Consider the following 17330-nt stretch of genomic DNA (forward strand, 5'->3'; position numbering starts at 1 on the left):
GGTGTCATGTATACTATGACTTGTTCCTCTGTTTTACAACTATTTATGTTTATTTTATTGATTATTTCACAAAAACGTAGCACATCTGAAAGCTCACTAGTCCCTCATGTGCAGCTTTTTCAGGTTATTCATACCCCACATCAGAAGTTCTTTAACTTCTGTCTGAGGTACCCGGCTGAAGTGTCTGCTTCTTCTACAATGCACATGGCTACATTTCACAGTGTAAATGAACAAGCTTTCTAAAAAATATTATTTTGTGCAATCTATGCAGATTTTGATATATGCCTATAAATATTGCGTTAAATAAAAATGTATTGTAAATTCGGCTTCCTGCAGGGGTCAGCAGATCTCAGATCATCAACACTGTTCTGTTTAAACTATTCAAAACAGGTTGTGATGCTTTTTTTGGGGAGTGCCATTTGGATTAAGAAAACAACTGAAGGTTGAAAACAGTCAAACTGTACAGTTGGTTAAATTGATATTTAATGATGGGGTTGTGAATGGAGCATGTTTTCAGGCATGAGTCAACTGTATTTAAAAGCGAGAGAAAAACACACCCTTACTTGTAATTGTGACGAGACAGCAGTGCATTTATTTTGTGAGACCAGATATACGGGTAATATTCACTCTAACCCTCCCGGTATCCAAATGTGTAGAATGTGTGAACTCATAATCCAAAATGAGCAAAATAGTGTAGCAATCACACATGTTCACAGTTTTACTATAAGTATTTTACCTTTAAGTGAAAAGCAGGGACTGTGTACTCAGTTTAGTACATTTGGTAAATGCATTTGCCATAAGTGAGAGATACTGTCTCAAGAATCACAACAGACCCATCAACATTCATTTGCACCTGCACATGAAAGACAAGGAAATTGGGAAAGGCCCCCTAAAGTGACTTTTTCCGAATGCAGCTCCAGAGAAAAATATCGGAGGACATTTAGGCTAAAAACATGGTGTATATGACATTGTTTCAAATTTAATTTGAATGTCAGGGCTTGCATTCAAATTTGGATGACACCACAGGAGCAGTATTCAGGCATGTTATGTTCCCCATTTACATAAATTGTATTTGATTGGGCTGCAACGCTGTTTACCCCTGAAACTCCAAAAGTGTTTTGTGGACTCAAACACTTCACCCACCCCTCCATCAGCATGGTGGTCAGTAGATAATGAGTGGATTTTAATTTTTCTGTTTCCCTTTAACCATGCAATAATATTTTTCCATGCATGCAATTTCATACGTGTGCAATACTGTTTACACTGCATATATTCTACTTTTTACAGTTCCTTGACTTTGCATAGTCATTTTTACTTCTTTATTACCTATCACTTCCTCCCTGCTGCTGCACCGGTACCTCTCCCCACTGTGGGGCTAAATGTTGCGTGTTGCTGCTGCACCACAGTCCGAAGACTCTGCCGCCCTCTGGTGGGACGTGAACCCGGGAGGAGAGGGCGCAGGTTCGGTTGTTATGGTGAAGCATTCCCCCTGAGGGCTGGAGCACAGGACAGCTGCCGACCTCAGCGTCACAGCCGCGGAGCAGCACAGGAGCCCCCCGTTGACCGGTCCCCTCCACAGGTAGGATGTCTCCTCTCTGTTTTTACACGGACGCTGTCCTCTCGTCTGTCTTCACTTCCCCTCATGTCCGTCACTTTGAGGCGACTTTACGTTTTATTCGCACTCTGAGCGACGCGGTGAACGAAGCTAACCTGAAGCTAAGGTAACGCTAGCGTGACATGATATCGATGGCAGCCGAACGCGTCGCAGCTCCACAGGTGCTCTTGTCATTTTGAACGGTTCGGACCCGCCGTGCGGAGGATAGACAGGCCGGTGTTAACTCTGTCTGCTCCCCCCGGCGAGATGGCTGGAGACAGGCAGCTTAAATGAGCTGTTTACGGTACCTGTCAGTCCAGCCCGCCCGTGGAGTCCGTCTGCGGACCGCTCGGTAAATTAGCTAATCTGGTAATCCTCCGTGTGTGCGGGGCAGCTCGTGGCGCTTCCTGTTGTTGCTGCTCAAACAGTTTTTAATAGACTTTAATAACTTTTACTGTTGCAAACTGTGAAAGTGAATAGTTGCAGTGGAACAAGTGCAAACACCTTGAGGCTAAACTGTAAAAACACCCGTACATGACATTATATCACAGGCTGCAGCTCATAGTTCAATGTCAAGGCAATTTATTGTGATTCTATAATAGTTATTCTTATATTTAGCTTGATTCTGAAAGGGTGATGCATAAGCTACACCCAAATATAGAATAATCCATAATCCCACATTTTTGCCTACACATAAAGTTTCCATAACCAACTCCTCTTTAACCTGCTCTCTGTGAAATGTAAGTAATTTTACCAACACATCGGCAGCTTTTTTGCAGGGTTATTGTATGACAGTGGTTTTTACAGCTTGTTATGTTTTAAATAAATGTGTTTATTCTAAAGAATAGTTTTTCTGTGCAACAACACTGACTTATTGACATGGTGCTCTCAACACAGGTCTCAACACCTCCACTCGTGCCAACTGCCACTTGGTTTCTTCTACAGAGCTGAATCAAGCAATCAAAAAGTGAATCAGCCCTCTGTCATCCACAAGCAATTCAAAATGCCACAGCTAGACCTCTAACTTTTCACAGACAGCCCCATACTACACCCATACTTGGTTCAAAGTTCTCACTCTTGCACATAGAACACTGCACCTTTAAGTGCCGACACATCTGACCTATCTCCCCCACGTTCTCTCTCTCAGATCTGATGGTTTAAATCTATAACACATCCTACACTAGCAACCGTTAAGCTTTGCTGAATCTGTGAAATCATTTAGATACCAGTTAAGGACATACCTGTATAAATATAGCCACACAGGTGACTTGTGTGTACCAGGTGTGTCTGCTCATACACTGTAATGGACTCTATATTCTACATTTATCAACCTGAACCAGTGTCCTGATGGCTTTATGTTCAAGTGGCAGTTGAGTAGGTGAGACGTGGATGTGGTAAGACACGTGATGCATGCCACAGTCATCATTTATTCTTGTCAGGCCAGACTGCTTCTTCAAAAGAATTTTCTAAGTATGTTCAGGTTTCACAATATAGAACTAGATTAGCTTGTAGGCTCCTTGATACTTGACGTGACACTGACAGGCAGGTACACACATGGACACATGCACACACACTAGAGACACTCGACAGCAAACGTTTTAACAGAGCACTTTATCAGGTTCTGTAGAAAGACAAAGACTTTAACACGTTGTGAAACTTGAGGTAGAGTTCTTAATTGTCCCAATATAGTTTTTCATCATAGGACAAAGTGATATAAAGGTCACATTGTTTTTTGCTATAGATTTGCCTTCTGTTATATTCCTTCCCTGTGCCTACACTCGCACTTGTTCCTGTCTTTTCTTACTCAGGCACCATATTTGTATGTTTAAATGTGAGGGATTCTGCAGGTGGATGCCACATACACCATCTTCTCCCGCGGGCACCATTTAAAGATTCTTTATCCCTGTGTTTTTTTCTCGCCACCTCCGAGCCTGCCTGCATGACATGGCCTTACATCCTGCTCGGGAGCATTTAGAGAGGTTAAACCAGGCTGGTCTGTGTGTCTTACTCCTCCCCATCCTTCCTCCTTCTCTTATTCTCTTCTATCTCCTTCGCATTCCTTCCTCTACATCTCTTGTCGTCTCATTCAACATCCTGTTCTCCAGAAAAAGTTGCAACCCATCATCGATTTGTCTTCACGGTTCAGTTTCAAAAATAAATATTTCAAGATCTGCCTCCATTACACACACACACACACACACACACACACACACACACACTATTTTCCTCATGGCCTCTTACTCTCACTACTCTGTGGCATTACTGAGATTTCTGAGTGATTACATGGAGCAGCTGAAACCTTTACACATGACAGGACTTAATGTGCCCACCTCCTCTCAACTAGATCCCCCTCCCTCTCTCTTATGTAGTCCTTCTTGTTCTGTCCTTCACTCAAGGCCTGTGTCAATTAATCAATTAAAAGTTAAATTCACATTAAAATTGCATTTTCCCCTGAAGTACACTTTGATGTCTTATTTTGTCCCACTAACAAATAATAAACTCATACTTGAACCCTTTCACCTCTGCTTCCCTCATAGATTGAAGAGCGGCAGAAAAAAATGGCTGTTCCAAATATTTGGCAGGCAGTGTAGTTTATCTGGCATTGTTTCATTTTGCAGGCGTGATCATTCTGGAATCATCAAGCTGTATTGAGTTAGCATTGTTTGTTTCAGTGAACCGCCAGGTCCTGCAGGTCACATCACACGGTGCACTGGGCAGATTGTCGCACACTACAGCTGAGCACTGTCGTCCTATGACGGCGAACCAATTACTATAACGCACAGCACCAGGCGAGTATGACTTTTGGCTGTGTGTTTTCGCGTATCCTTCATTTTTTAGGTACCACCCACCTGTGTGTGTGTGTGTGTGTGTGTCTATAAAATCATAGTAGTCTATTCATTCCGGCTGTTGAATGAAAGTTATGTTTGTGAGCAGCTGTAGACAGCCCTTCCTGTTAGGTCAGTAGGTGGAAAAAGTCAAGCGGTCTATAAATGTCGTATTGATGTAGGGACACTTTTCCAAACACAAAATATTTCATCTTTTTGTAATGTGCTGTGACCTCACCTCATCTTTTTCTGGTCTTTCCAGTCTGTTCCTACACAGTTTATCCACCAACAAATCTTCCATTCTCCATTTGTGCACGGCTTTAATTCTCAAGAGGAAAAACTAGCTGAGAGTAAAGAATTGTGATCTTAGGTCACTTCATCCACTGATGGCAACATGGAATAAATATCACAGCGAAGTTTACGTGATGTAGTAAAGAAGCCAAGTGATCCCTCTGAGTTAATGCATGCTTACTACGCTAATGATGTCTGAGGTTGATGTGAGCTGTAAATTCACTACATCTAAGCAGAAGGCAGGAGATAACGTGACCGGGCTCTACAGCAGATACTGAACTGAAAGGCTGAAAGTTAAGAGAATAAAATAAAAAACAAAAAAGAATGTTGGTAATATTGGTGTAGTTTAATGGAGATGAATCTGGGTTGCAGAGAGTCACATCAGAATCAGTGTGGAAGTAATGATGTGTGTGGTTTATATAAAAGTAGGATAGAGTCATGTTTCAGGCATGTCAAGAATGAACTAACTTTACTCTCGACTATAGTGTCTAAAAGCAGCTCAATGTTTTCTCAGTGTTGCTTTTTTTGGTTATGTACTGTGCAAAGACTGCTCTGTAGGACTGTGTGGGCCTGAATGCAAATACGGCTTTTTGTTTGGACCTGTGATCTTGTTGTGACGTTCATGTTTGTGTACCTAGAATAATCAGACACGAGAACAGCCATCACCGAGTTGAGTCTCTGCCTCACCTTCATTCCCCTGGTACCCAGCACTGATTGGCTTTGGCTGAGATTTCAGTTGTCTGGCTTGCCTAGACCGCTGATGAGTAAACATTGTCCTGAGCCCGTTGTGTATGTGTTTGTCAAGTAGGGTTGGAAATCAGAGTAACTCATGATACGATACTATGACGAAATGTTGCACATGATAAACACGATAAATTATTTTATTGACTTAAACTGTGTTGCAACACATTTGTCTTAGATACATCACGATATGTGTGGAATTGGATAAGGAAAAATATCCTGAAAAAGACAAAAACATTTATTTTTAATTAGTTATTCGATCATCTATAAACAGCTGAAATGCATGATTGACAGCTGACATTGACCCACAATAAGCCGTGTTCATGTCTTGCGGGGACTCCCCCGGCTGGTCCCCTTTTTCATTCCTGCATTTTGCAAGAACCGTAATCTGATTTCAACCTTAACACAGTCAAATACTGCCTTTTAAGGATAAATTCTTCATTTTATAAAGTGTTTCGTTTGTGAACCACACAGAACAAAAGTTTGAGAGTAGGATTTTTATTCCACTGATCTCTCAGATTGTGCCTGGAATTATCCCTCTAATACAACAGTTAAGTTCCTGCATGGATTTTCCTAGTTTCTTCAATCCTTTGACCCTTTAAAGCCCCTTAAAATACCACAAAACACATTCCCCTTTTTCATTTGTCAACTGTGGTTACTAAAACTGGCAGAGCCTTATTGTGCCTGAAGGGTTTCAGATAGAACAAGTTTTCCTGTCAATGACATGACTTGTTCCTGTGGGAGGACGAGAAAGAAAGCCCCCTCATGGATCACTGGTATGTTAGAAATGAAGCTAACATTCGTCTTCTGTTTGGTCTCGATCCTGTGCATGTTCCTGTTATTTTTGAATGAATGATCCATGTAGTAGCTACTCTTTGAGGGAATGTTGGGTTATTACCTCAACCTAAGGAAATCCTCACATTGTCGCTTGTTGTTCCTTTTACACAAAGGGTGAGAGGTTGGGTATCCTAAAAATATCACAGTGGCATAAAGGAACTAAATGATCCGTGACTTCTCCAAGATTTTAGTGTTGGTCAAGTAAGAGGCCTCATGTTGTGTGTGCCTGGTAGTTCATAATGTTTACATATACATACACAGAGATATTGTAGGTTATGATTTTTTTTCAGTGACTCTTACTGAGATTTCTGCATTTTATTTTCCCCTGTTAAAAGTGTTTTTGTTTTTTTATCAAGGGTTAAATCTTGTAAAATTGTTTCGCAATTTGTGATCTAAACAAATAAAATGCGATTGATTGATATCATGAAGCCATAATACTTCAAATATCTTAAAAAAATAAGAGATAAATATTTGTTTCAATTGTCAGGTAGATGCTACAATAGGCCACACATCCTTTGGTAAATCCCATAACATATTTAGAACAAAATCCATCATTATTATCAATCCTTATCTACCCACCAACCAGAACTGTTATTCCACCATGGCACAAATGATTGGTCTAAAAATGTACCTAATATCTTTTGTAAATACAGTGATATTATTGTGATTGTTTTTTAGGACTGCGCTATTTTAAACAAACAAAATATAGTTGAACATTTGCATAGATTCTTGGAAGAATTAAAATACTATGTGATAAGAAATTTTAAAACCTGTTACTTTCACTTCTTGGTAGTAAAAACTTAAGAGGAACCCCATAACTAGTTCCTGGTTATTATGATCCACTCTACATCTGTTAACCATCTAATCAGCTGATTTATGCAGAGCTGTGAACTCACCAAGCTACAATGGCTCTGTGGCCCAGGACTACAGTCTTGTCTGTCACTCTCTCTATCTCACAGAGTGCCTCTAGTTGACCTTCCTCTCAGTGCTCACAGGCCCAGGCCTAAATAATAAATGAATTGCCTGGAAAGAGCCGAGTGTGTGTGTGTGTGTGTGAGCCACATAACTTAGCTGCAAAGTTAAGGAAAGCTAATGAGAGTGATCTTTCTGACAAAGGTCGCTACTTGCACTGAAACATGCCACGTGGTCACTATTTAAGCGCTTTCTCCACAGCATTGTTAATGTCAGCGTTGCCTTGCTTGTATGCTGGTTACAGCAAAAGTGTGCGTTGTGCTGCAAGGTGTGTCAATCATTAATGAAAAGCCTCCTACTGTCTCAAGTTTCCTTCAGGAGAGGAGTGGGAGAGGAGGGAGTAGGGGGAAGGAGCTCAGGGGTTAAAGATAAGATTAGGAGAGCACCGTGAGGAGTGCCTACATTATACTGTAACACAGTACTCACATTTCCCCCTCCTGATGTTTCTTCTTCTTCTCTTTCACAGTTCCAGACAGAAACAGTTTCATCGAGCAACAAGTCACTGAAGCAACTTATATATTTTGAAGACCTTCCAGAAAGTGCATCGGCAGCAACAAGTCTCCACTCAGCACCAGGAGATATTTGAATGCCGCTACCCACAATCCCTTTCAGTAAAAACTTGATTTGAATATTGTGTTGTCCCTTTTCATTGTCATTACTTATACCCACAGCCCCGGTTCTTTCTACCTTGTGGATTTATCCTTTACAGCGACCGTATTTTCACATGGATTGTTATGAACTAGCTGCTCTTGTGGATACAAGTGTTGGATGCAATAGCGACTACAATGAATTTTAAGCTAAAGTGGATCGTCCAACCTGGAGAGTAGTTTGACTCTTTGCCTTTTGAGCGCCACTTGTCATCCTCTGTTTCTCTTATCCCCAGTGGATTGTTGGCCAAGTTACCCACAGTTGACATGGATGGGAGGACTGACAGTTCGTCAAAAATCACAGCTCGGATGCTTGTGTTTTGGACGCCTCTCTCTCATGTTTTTTTTTCAGCAAGATAAAAATCGTTTGAAGAAAATGGAAAAGAGACACTACAACAGTGTTAAGTGTTGCTTACTTCATCATGGAGATATCTGTGACCTGATGATGAAAAATAAGTTGATTTGATTCTCAATTTATCAGACACTGCTTCCTTGTATTTTGTTTAATGAAAGAATATTTTCAAAGCATCTTTTTGTGCTGTCTCACAGACAAAGGCCTGTGTGGCCTTGCTGGAGGGCCTCTTTAAGGGCCCCAAAGGAGGCATATGAGAAATTTTGGACCCTGAAAACTTTGATCTAATATCCTTGTGGATTAAGACAAACAGGAATTGGCCCCGTGACAGTTTGTCGTGTTGTGGTGGCATGGCAACAGATCACGGCGAGCTGCTGGCTGAAATGGCCACGGTTGGGCGTCTGAGTGCCACAGAACGCCTGAAGCATGCCCAGAAGCGACGTGCTCAGCAGCTGAAGGCCTGGGTGCAGATGGAGAAGGACTCAGTGCGAGGGTCGAGGGCCAAGGCGGACAAGAAGAAGGCACGCACCACCAAAGTGACATTCCCTAATACCGTCACCCTTCTAGATGCAGCTGCTCGCAATGATGTGGAGGAAGGTGGGTACAAACACTCACTCAGACAATTTGTAATAGGGAACGAGCGATTGACTATTCCTAATTATCTAATCCAGGGCCTTCTCACCTGGATAAATTACATCTTGTGACAACAGGCCAGTTCTGAAAGTCACAGGACACCATGACCCTTGCATTTGTGTATAGTTTTATTGACTTGCTGATGGCATTTCTGAGATATGAGCACCCTTATCACGCGGTGGCTTAGTGTTCTGTACAACCCACAATTAAAGCAAGAGATCAATGTATTATTCACATTGGTCACATCAAACTTAAATTATAAAAGGCCTCATTTTATTCAGCCATTGGATCAGCGCTAATTAAATTGGAAAATGTCATTGTTATTCTCCGAATACAGACCACACACACACTCACTAACTTGGTGTAATCTGTTATAACTGCAAGAGCGAACAGATAAGTGCCAAGTGTTTTAATGTTTATGTGTAAAGGACTCTGCCCAGGTGGTCTGTCATAAATGTGTATGTGTCTGGTTGTGCTTCTTCTAGTGAGGGAGCTGCTTAACAGTGGTATCAGCCCAGATCTGGTCAATGAGGATGGATTGACAGCCCTTCATCAGGTACATGCACACATGCGCACACACACAAACTGATTCCAGCTCCAGCAACTCCTCAGATACTGCCAAAAATGCCAGGTCAGCCATCGGCGAGCCCACAAATCCATGTATCGATCTTCTGAGAAAATAAATTCTCTACAAAATTGTTGCAGTGGTTTTAGAATGATGCTGCTGGAGTTTATATTTAATGATGAAAAAGAAGTATTCTCAGACTCATCTGTTGATAACATCATCTCAGATACAGAAGCAAATTTGGTTGTAACAATCAAAATGACCTCCTCCCTCCCTCCCTCCTTCATCTTCATCCTTTTAAGTGGCTTTATGCTCAGGTACTCAGTCCCATGTATTCATCACCTGATACAAATATAGCCTTGCAATCTCCATTAATCTCTGTTAGAAGAGTGACGGCAACAGTTACATTCACATTTAGAGGGAAACATCTTAAGATTCATGCGTTTGGGATCTTGCCACACACACAAAACTAAAAATACACTGCAACTTTTGTTGCTTAGATGGCCACTTTCTCTATGTTTCTCTTTCTAAATTAACACATACACATGCACCTACAGACGCATGAAAGCACAGAGAAGTCTTTATGGGAGCAGTTGGCTCTTTCCCTTGGAAAACCTGGTGTTTACACAGCAGAGGGCTGGACCATGTATGCTTATGTATTTCACTGTATTAGCTGGCGTAAATAATGATCCATAGATTTCCATTCTCATTGTGTTTCTTTGCCCATAGTACAGATTCTCCATGTTTGTTATGCTTGTTTTTTTTTCTTCTGTCTGTGCTGCATTTTCATCCATGTGAAGATACATCTTAATTTACATCGGACCTTTCTTCTCAGTGCTGCATTGATGACTTTGTGGAGATAGTGCAATGTCTGCTGGATGCTGGTGCCTGTGTGAATGCCTGCGATAGTGAGTTATGGACACCACTGCATGCTGCTGCCACCTGTGGACACACTGGTCTGGTGCAGCTCCTGATCCAGGCGTGAGTTCGGCCTTGAGTGTCATTGCTTTACTCTTAGTGTCAAAATTAGCATGGCAAAAAATGATTTAGAAATTCATAAGCTGATGCAACTGTGTTTTGACAAGCATTGTATACTCCTTCCATTCATGGATGTTATTTTATACACCAAAGTGTAAACAGACTTACCCCCTTTCCTCCGAAGTGAGCTGGTGCTAGTGCTGTTCAACATTGAAACCTTTTAAAAACCACTTTGCTTTTCCATGGACTAGAGCCACGTCATCACATCACCATATACGTGACACACACACAGAAACACACACACACTCTCTCTCACACACACACACACACACACACACACACCTTGTCAGTGGACACACATAAAAACCACATATTTTGGTCTTCACCAACACAGATCTCATGCTTTGGACACAGAGCAAAGAAGTGAGACCCAATCACAAGTGGTTGTGGTTAGTCTTGTTGCTCACGATAATCCCGCCCCCAGCCTCTGACATTCTTACCAGCAATGACTTGGTGCCACTCTGGAACCAGTTTTTCTGGCCAAGACCAGCTGAGATCATTCTTGACCACAGTGTCTTGTTTACATAAACAATGCAAATGTGGCTGTAGCCTCAATGTCAGAAAACTTTGCAAGTGAATGAATCATCATGAATGGCTTCGTACACAAGGCTATGTCACAGTGTTGCTTATTAAACCTTGTCTTTTTGGATGTTTGTGTATGCATGCTTCTAGTGGGGCTGACCTGCTGGCTGTCAATGCAGACGGCAACATGCCCTATGACCTCTGTGAGGACGAGGCCACCCTCGAGCTGCTGGAGATGGTTATGGCTGAACAGGGTCAGTAAGATGATGGTGGGATTATGATTGTCCGAAGATGCATGTGAACGTCTCTGCAGACTGTGTAGAAAAAGGGGTTAAGTGAACTGTAGGTAGAAATGTCATAGTATTTCCACATAAAGAAAAATACATTTTTGAGGAAATAAGCAGCAGGGAGATGCCATGTTTGCTGAAATTCCACTCCTTCTGAATCCAAAATCTTGATAACAAAGAAAAGAAACTGTGAAACCCCTTTGAATACGCAGATGTAACTGACGATATCCCTGCAATCGACCACTACCAAACATTTCCCCCACAAAAGATGCAATTTCCAAGTTTGTGTGGTTGTTTCTCAAACATAGACACAGTTTTCTTGCACAGTCTCTTCAAATTCCTGATACTAATGGCAATGTGGGGCTGATGTGCCAAAAGATTTTGTATTTCATTGTGAAAGTATAACTTCACAAAGTATAACTTCACAAGATGCTCCACATTCCTCAATTTAATGCATTGCATTGGAAAAGTTTTCTATACGTTTGAAATCACATTATTGACAATCTGCAAACCAACACAAATGTTTTCACTCTCTAATTGTTATCTGTTTGCTAACTGGCATCTTTTTGTGTGTAGGGATAACTCAGGACCGTATAGATGAATGCAGAGGAGCTAAAGAGGCGGCCATGCTAGCCGACATTCGGGTTCTGCTTCAGAGCAAAGCAGACTTAAACGCTCAGGACAATAATGGAGCAACACTGGTGAGACACGGGAACACGTGCAGATGGAGAAACTTAAGCTGCCTACACAGAGTGGTGCAATGCAGATTTAACAGCTCAGGGATTTTAACTTTGTGTGGTTTCAGCATGCATTCACAGTTGTAGAAATATGTGGAAAAATATGGATGATTATGTAATAACAGGTAACAGAACTGTTGTAATGCTCCGATTATACCAGATAACATTTAGCCAAGAAAGGGCTGGATATTCAAAATAGAAGATAGCATGTACCTTGTATTTAGTTTTGCTTTTTCATTTGGCTCGATTTGTAAAATGTGTTTCTAGGTCAACATATCATTTCTAAATCGTGCATGTCTCCCAGCTCCATATAGCATCTGCTAATGGCTACGCATTAGTGGCAGAGCTGTTACTGGAGAACAGGGCTGAGGTGGAGGTGAAGGACGCTGATGGCTGGACACCCCTACATGCTGCCTCCTGCTGGGGACAAGTAATTACTGCAAACAAAGCAAAACATGACTACCACTATTCCTAACTTACCTATTCATATTATAGTGTTGTCTTTATTTATTCCATAGATCCAAATGGTTGAACTGCTGGTAGCACATGGAGCTAATCTGAACACCAAGTCTGTCCTGGAGGAGACGCCTCTTGGTAAAACCAAATCGCCTCTTTGGTCCTCATAGCAGAATAATGTGGATGATATACACATTTTTAATGTAACAGTTAATCGAAATCATCCAGAACCATTTCTTACATTATAAATTTCTGTTAGACTCTTTTCTTCAAAACCTCAATGTATGATCTTAGCTGCTTCTGTTTTTCCAGAGGTGTGTGTGGATGAGGAGGTGAGAGCCAGATTAATGGACTTAAAGCACAAACATGATGCCATCATGAAGAGCCAAGACCGGCAGAAGGGCACACTGCAAAGACGAGCCTCCAGTACCGGCAGCAGAGGGTGAGAGTTGACATTAAAGACAGCTCCAAAGAACTGCAGGAGTCAAGATGCCGCAAGACATTGTTTGAGAAATTTTCTGCTTTACTTTTTCTTTCTCTTGTTTGTCTCCACAGCAAGGTGGTACGACGTGTCAGTGTGAACGAGCGTTCAAGTCTGTACCGACGAGAGCATCACAAAGAGGCCATGGTGTGGCAGGAGCGCGGTCGACAGCCTGATCCACAGGACGACGATGAAGACAGACAGACAGACAATGAGCTGCACCAGCATGCCACCATGGTGAGTGAGCTCAATACTTTTGTTAGAAAATTAGTCTAATTATTAGTGGGGGGGTTTAACGACAGGTTTTGTTGAATGTTCTTGTGTTTTAGGCGGCTGGCTCTACAGCAACATCACGTTTAGAGGAACTGGAGGCTGCAGACAGGAATATAGTGTCCAGCCTTGGTAATGGAGGGACATCTGTTTCCCTGGCTGCCTCTGTGCCTGGAGAGCTGTGGAGCGGTGGAGGTCGCATGGAGCGCAGCGCATCCTACCAGCTCAGCCCTCTATCTGCACCTGCAGAGGGCGAGGGGGCAGACAGTATGACTCGAGAGAAGTCACACCACACTCTGGCTGACCTGAAACGCCAGCGGGCAGCCGCCAAGCTCAATAAATACCCTGCACCTCCACCTCCTCTGCCCCCTCCCTTAGAGGAGGAGCCTTCTGTGGCAGCAGCCGAGAGTACGACCGCTCAGGCTGAGCCTGAGCTCCAAGTGACACCCAGTCCAGAACAGGCGGCTTCCCCAAGCCAGGTGTATTTCACCCCAGCCAGCGGAGATCCTCCATTACTGAAACTACGAGCCCCTGAGGAGGACCAGTCTAACAACAAGGAGCCCTGCTGTGGACTCATGTAGACTCACTCGGACATTAACACATACTGCCTGCAGAGAGGCTCGGGCTGTTGAACAAAGTGGCAAAAACATTTCAAAACAACATGTTTGTAAATAATTCGCGTAAGACTGAAAGTTAAGGCCATGTGCCAGTGAGGGTTCAGTTCATTTCAGATTACGCAACTGCAATCCACAGAGTGTACTCTCTTTGCTTATATTTTTCAATCAGTATGATTCCTCTACATTTTATACTCAAGGCCCCTGACGCTTAATTAGAGGCAGCACATCGACTGTATATAAAGATGGAGCCGTAGTCTGTGCAGTAGCATTCCTGGTGTGGAGCTGCAGTATCAAGGTCTCGCCAATACATGCGCTCAGCCAATCGCACGTGTGTCTTAACTGTCAATCAAGACATTAAATAACAAATTAATACCAAACTTACTGAAAAATGAGCACTTGAACATACATCAGTGTGATTATAACTTCCTGAAATCACAGAAACCTTTTGGAGAAAAAAGCAGTCACAAGCAAAGATCATGATTATGGTCTTCACTCAACAAGCCTTAGAATCCCTCGAAATATGAATTATCCAAATAAATCTGAATGAAATTGAAGTGATTTACCTTTAACTAAGAATGAATGAATGACTGAGGTTCAAGTTGTGTGGAGGCAGATTCACATTAAACAAAGATTCAAATCAGTACAGGATATGAGAAATGAATTCACGTCCTTACAAACTACATAGAGCACAGCCCACACACAACCCAGTGTGTGTGTAACCTCCTAAACCCCCAACTCCATCTCCCGTTGATTCAGGAAAACCAGAGGCCTGGACTACGAAGCACGACTTGTGGATTTTAAAGATGGTACATTGCCATGGCAACTTACCACTGCACATCTAACGACCTCAACTTCTGACCAATCAGATCACTGGAAAAGTAGTTGTTCCTTCAAAATCCTGACAAAAGAGTTATAAGTTAGTAAAGTGACAACTAATAAAAAGCAAAAGATATTGAGACGTTTTACTGTTCCAGAGCTTCTAACAGAGAGAAGTTAATCCTAAACAGCTATACATAACTATTACAGCTTTATTTTCTGATTCCCACTTTGATTGTTTTACTCTTCACAATCACAAGAGGAGACTCAATGTTTTTTATTAGAAAAAATATCCACGCAGTTTGAATATTTGGTTAGATTGACCTCATCAGATATAAAATACCTTCTTCTGTCCTCTCTGCTCTGATATAAGAAACAGTCTGACAGTACCTTTATTCATAACAGCCTGTTGATCGTCAGAAGAAAGCAAAACTACTCTCTCAGTGAGAAACTTAAGAATACTTATTAACAATATGTCCTTTGCCTTATTTTGATAATGGGGTAATAATTATTTCCAGTGGCTCCTTTCTATTCTTGTTGTGTTATAATTTTGTTTACATTTGATCTTGTTGAATGTCACTTATAACCGTTGCTATAACCAGATTTACCTGCAGTTGGCATTGTTTCTTGTCTCGTAGTTAGTCCTATACCCATGGTTTTGGTGTTGTCGATTGTTATTGACGGCAGCAACGGTGACCAGCATCACGTTAGACGTCATCCAGGACGGCTGATGTTCGGCTCAGTGAAGTGAGATTACTATGAGATATTCCGGGTATGTTGAACTTGCTATGCGGTACAGGCCTCAGATGTTATCTGCTGTAAAAGTCTTAAAACATTACAACATTGATACAAGACATGAATCAACACAATATCCACACAGTCCAGGTCGAGATGACCCACCAACGAACTGTCCCATCATTCCCTGCCAAAAATGTAGAGTCACAAAGCTTCACATAATCATTACATAATCATTGCATCATTACAGCTATTCTGAAGCTACATTTATGCAGCTGTTTTCTTACTTGATTAATTTCTTTTATTATTTTTCCAATGCACAAAAAAGCCCTAATTTCAACATGTGTTCTCATGCAATTTGTAAATGAAATGCTCTCTCTCTTTATATTTCTATTTTTCTAGCCTCTGAATGGAATCACATTATTTATTCTATCTGATTCTGAATGTTGCTCACATGTACAGTTATTGTACCATTTTTTTAAAAGGATGAATATATAAAGATTTAAACTGAGGGCAAGATATTTTTGTGCTAACAGAAGTAATGAAGAGATGGAAAATATGATGATTCAGGATTGATGTCTTCTCAGATTTGACAGCACAGTAGGTTTGCAGTTCTTGCACAAAGTCGCACATGTAAATTTGGTGAGTGGTGGAATTTAATGATCTGTCGGACAATCTGATGATTTTGTTAGTGATTTATAAAAACAAACATAAAATTGTTCATGTTTTCATATGTGATTCTTGTATTTTTTTCTCAACACAAGTTGTATCATTTCATGCATCTGAACATTATCTAGTTTTTGTTTGAAGGGAGGAAATCATGAGTCAGTCTCGGCAGTCAATCATCACGTTTCACCTTGATTACATAGCGACAAATAACAAACTGAAACCAATCTTTCTGGAAACACTTGAAAATCCATCAGTGTGAAAAGAACTACTTAATTTTGGTCAAGGTCATTTTGGCTTCACTTGTGACATCATGGTGAGAGAAGAAGTTTGCCTGAGTTGTTGAGAAATGTCTCCCCCTGTGGTTAAAAGAGCTGTTGCACATGTTAACCCTCCAGACCTTTCCCTGTTGCGTCACACACTCACTGTCAGCACATCTCGAGTGTCACAGTTCCACTTGACCTGTCTGCCAGGGCACCACGTGATTTGCACAAACAGTTCAGTAAGATACAAATCTGTTACACTTGGGAAACTGCTAATCACAAGTTTTGGGTTTTTATGACATAAAAGACAGGGTTTAAAACATTTTAGTGGTTTTCCTTCAAGATGCAATTAAGAATTCCACACACACATGCTCTGACGTGCTGAGACAGAGCTTAGCACCAAACAGGGCATGTTGTATGCTGCCTTTGCAACAGTTGTTCTGGGAGTTTGTTAAAAATGGAATCTGCTTATGTTCAGACATGTTTTTGAGTGTGAAGAAATTAACCGACCAACTAAAACTGGTCCTGTCAATCTTCACTAACTCATATCTTTCTGCTATGATTGGAGATCGGTTTGTGTGTCTATCTGTTATCTTTCCCCCCAAAAGGTTCAGGAGATAAACATTTGCTCATAGTCTTTGTTTTTTATCACTTCATTTCTCATGTTGTTTTTTAATTTCCAAACCTCTATTTTGAATTCAGATCTTTTACTTTGAAATCTGAAACTGTCATGTACCACCAGAAATGTAACAGAAAGAGAAGAGCATATTTTAAACGCTCTAGATTGTATACGCCATACTGTATAGTCTCAATGGCTTTAGATGGCTTATGCAATATTTTATATTTAAAGTTTGGCATATGCATCACTTGACATGCTCTAAATTTCATATTCCACATTGTATTGGCTCTAAATGACATAAGATTTACTGTATGTACTATAAATACTCTAAAAACATCTTGGATGATGGAGTCTGACATGTACTTG

At 41.3% G+C, this 17330-nt stretch overlaps 1 protein-coding gene across 1 annotated transcript; it reads left to right on the forward strand.

The window, feature by feature from the left end:
* Positions 1-483: 483 nt before the first annotated feature.
* Positions 484-16147, forward strand: ppp1r16a (protein phosphatase 1, regulatory subunit 16A). Its single transcript, XM_069513002.1, has 11 exons — positions 484-1579; positions 7727-8856; positions 9378-9448; positions 10293-10438; positions 11168-11271; positions 11881-12005; positions 12346-12471; positions 12560-12635; positions 12810-12939; positions 13053-13215; positions 13308-16147. The coding sequence occupies exons 2-11, from the start codon at positions 8610-8612 to the stop codon at positions 13827-13829; spliced, it is 1710 nt and encodes a 569-aa protein (XP_069369103.1). The 5' UTR covers positions 484-1579; positions 7727-8609; the 3' UTR covers positions 13830-16147.
* Positions 16148-17330: the final 1183 nt, after the last annotated feature.

Source organism: Paralichthys olivaceus, chromosome 17 (genome assembly GCF_024713975.1).
Source record: "Paralichthys olivaceus isolate ysfri-2021 chromosome 17, ASM2471397v2, whole genome shotgun sequence".
Taxonomy (NCBI): domain Eukaryota; kingdom Metazoa; phylum Chordata; class Actinopteri; order Pleuronectiformes; family Paralichthyidae; genus Paralichthys; species Paralichthys olivaceus.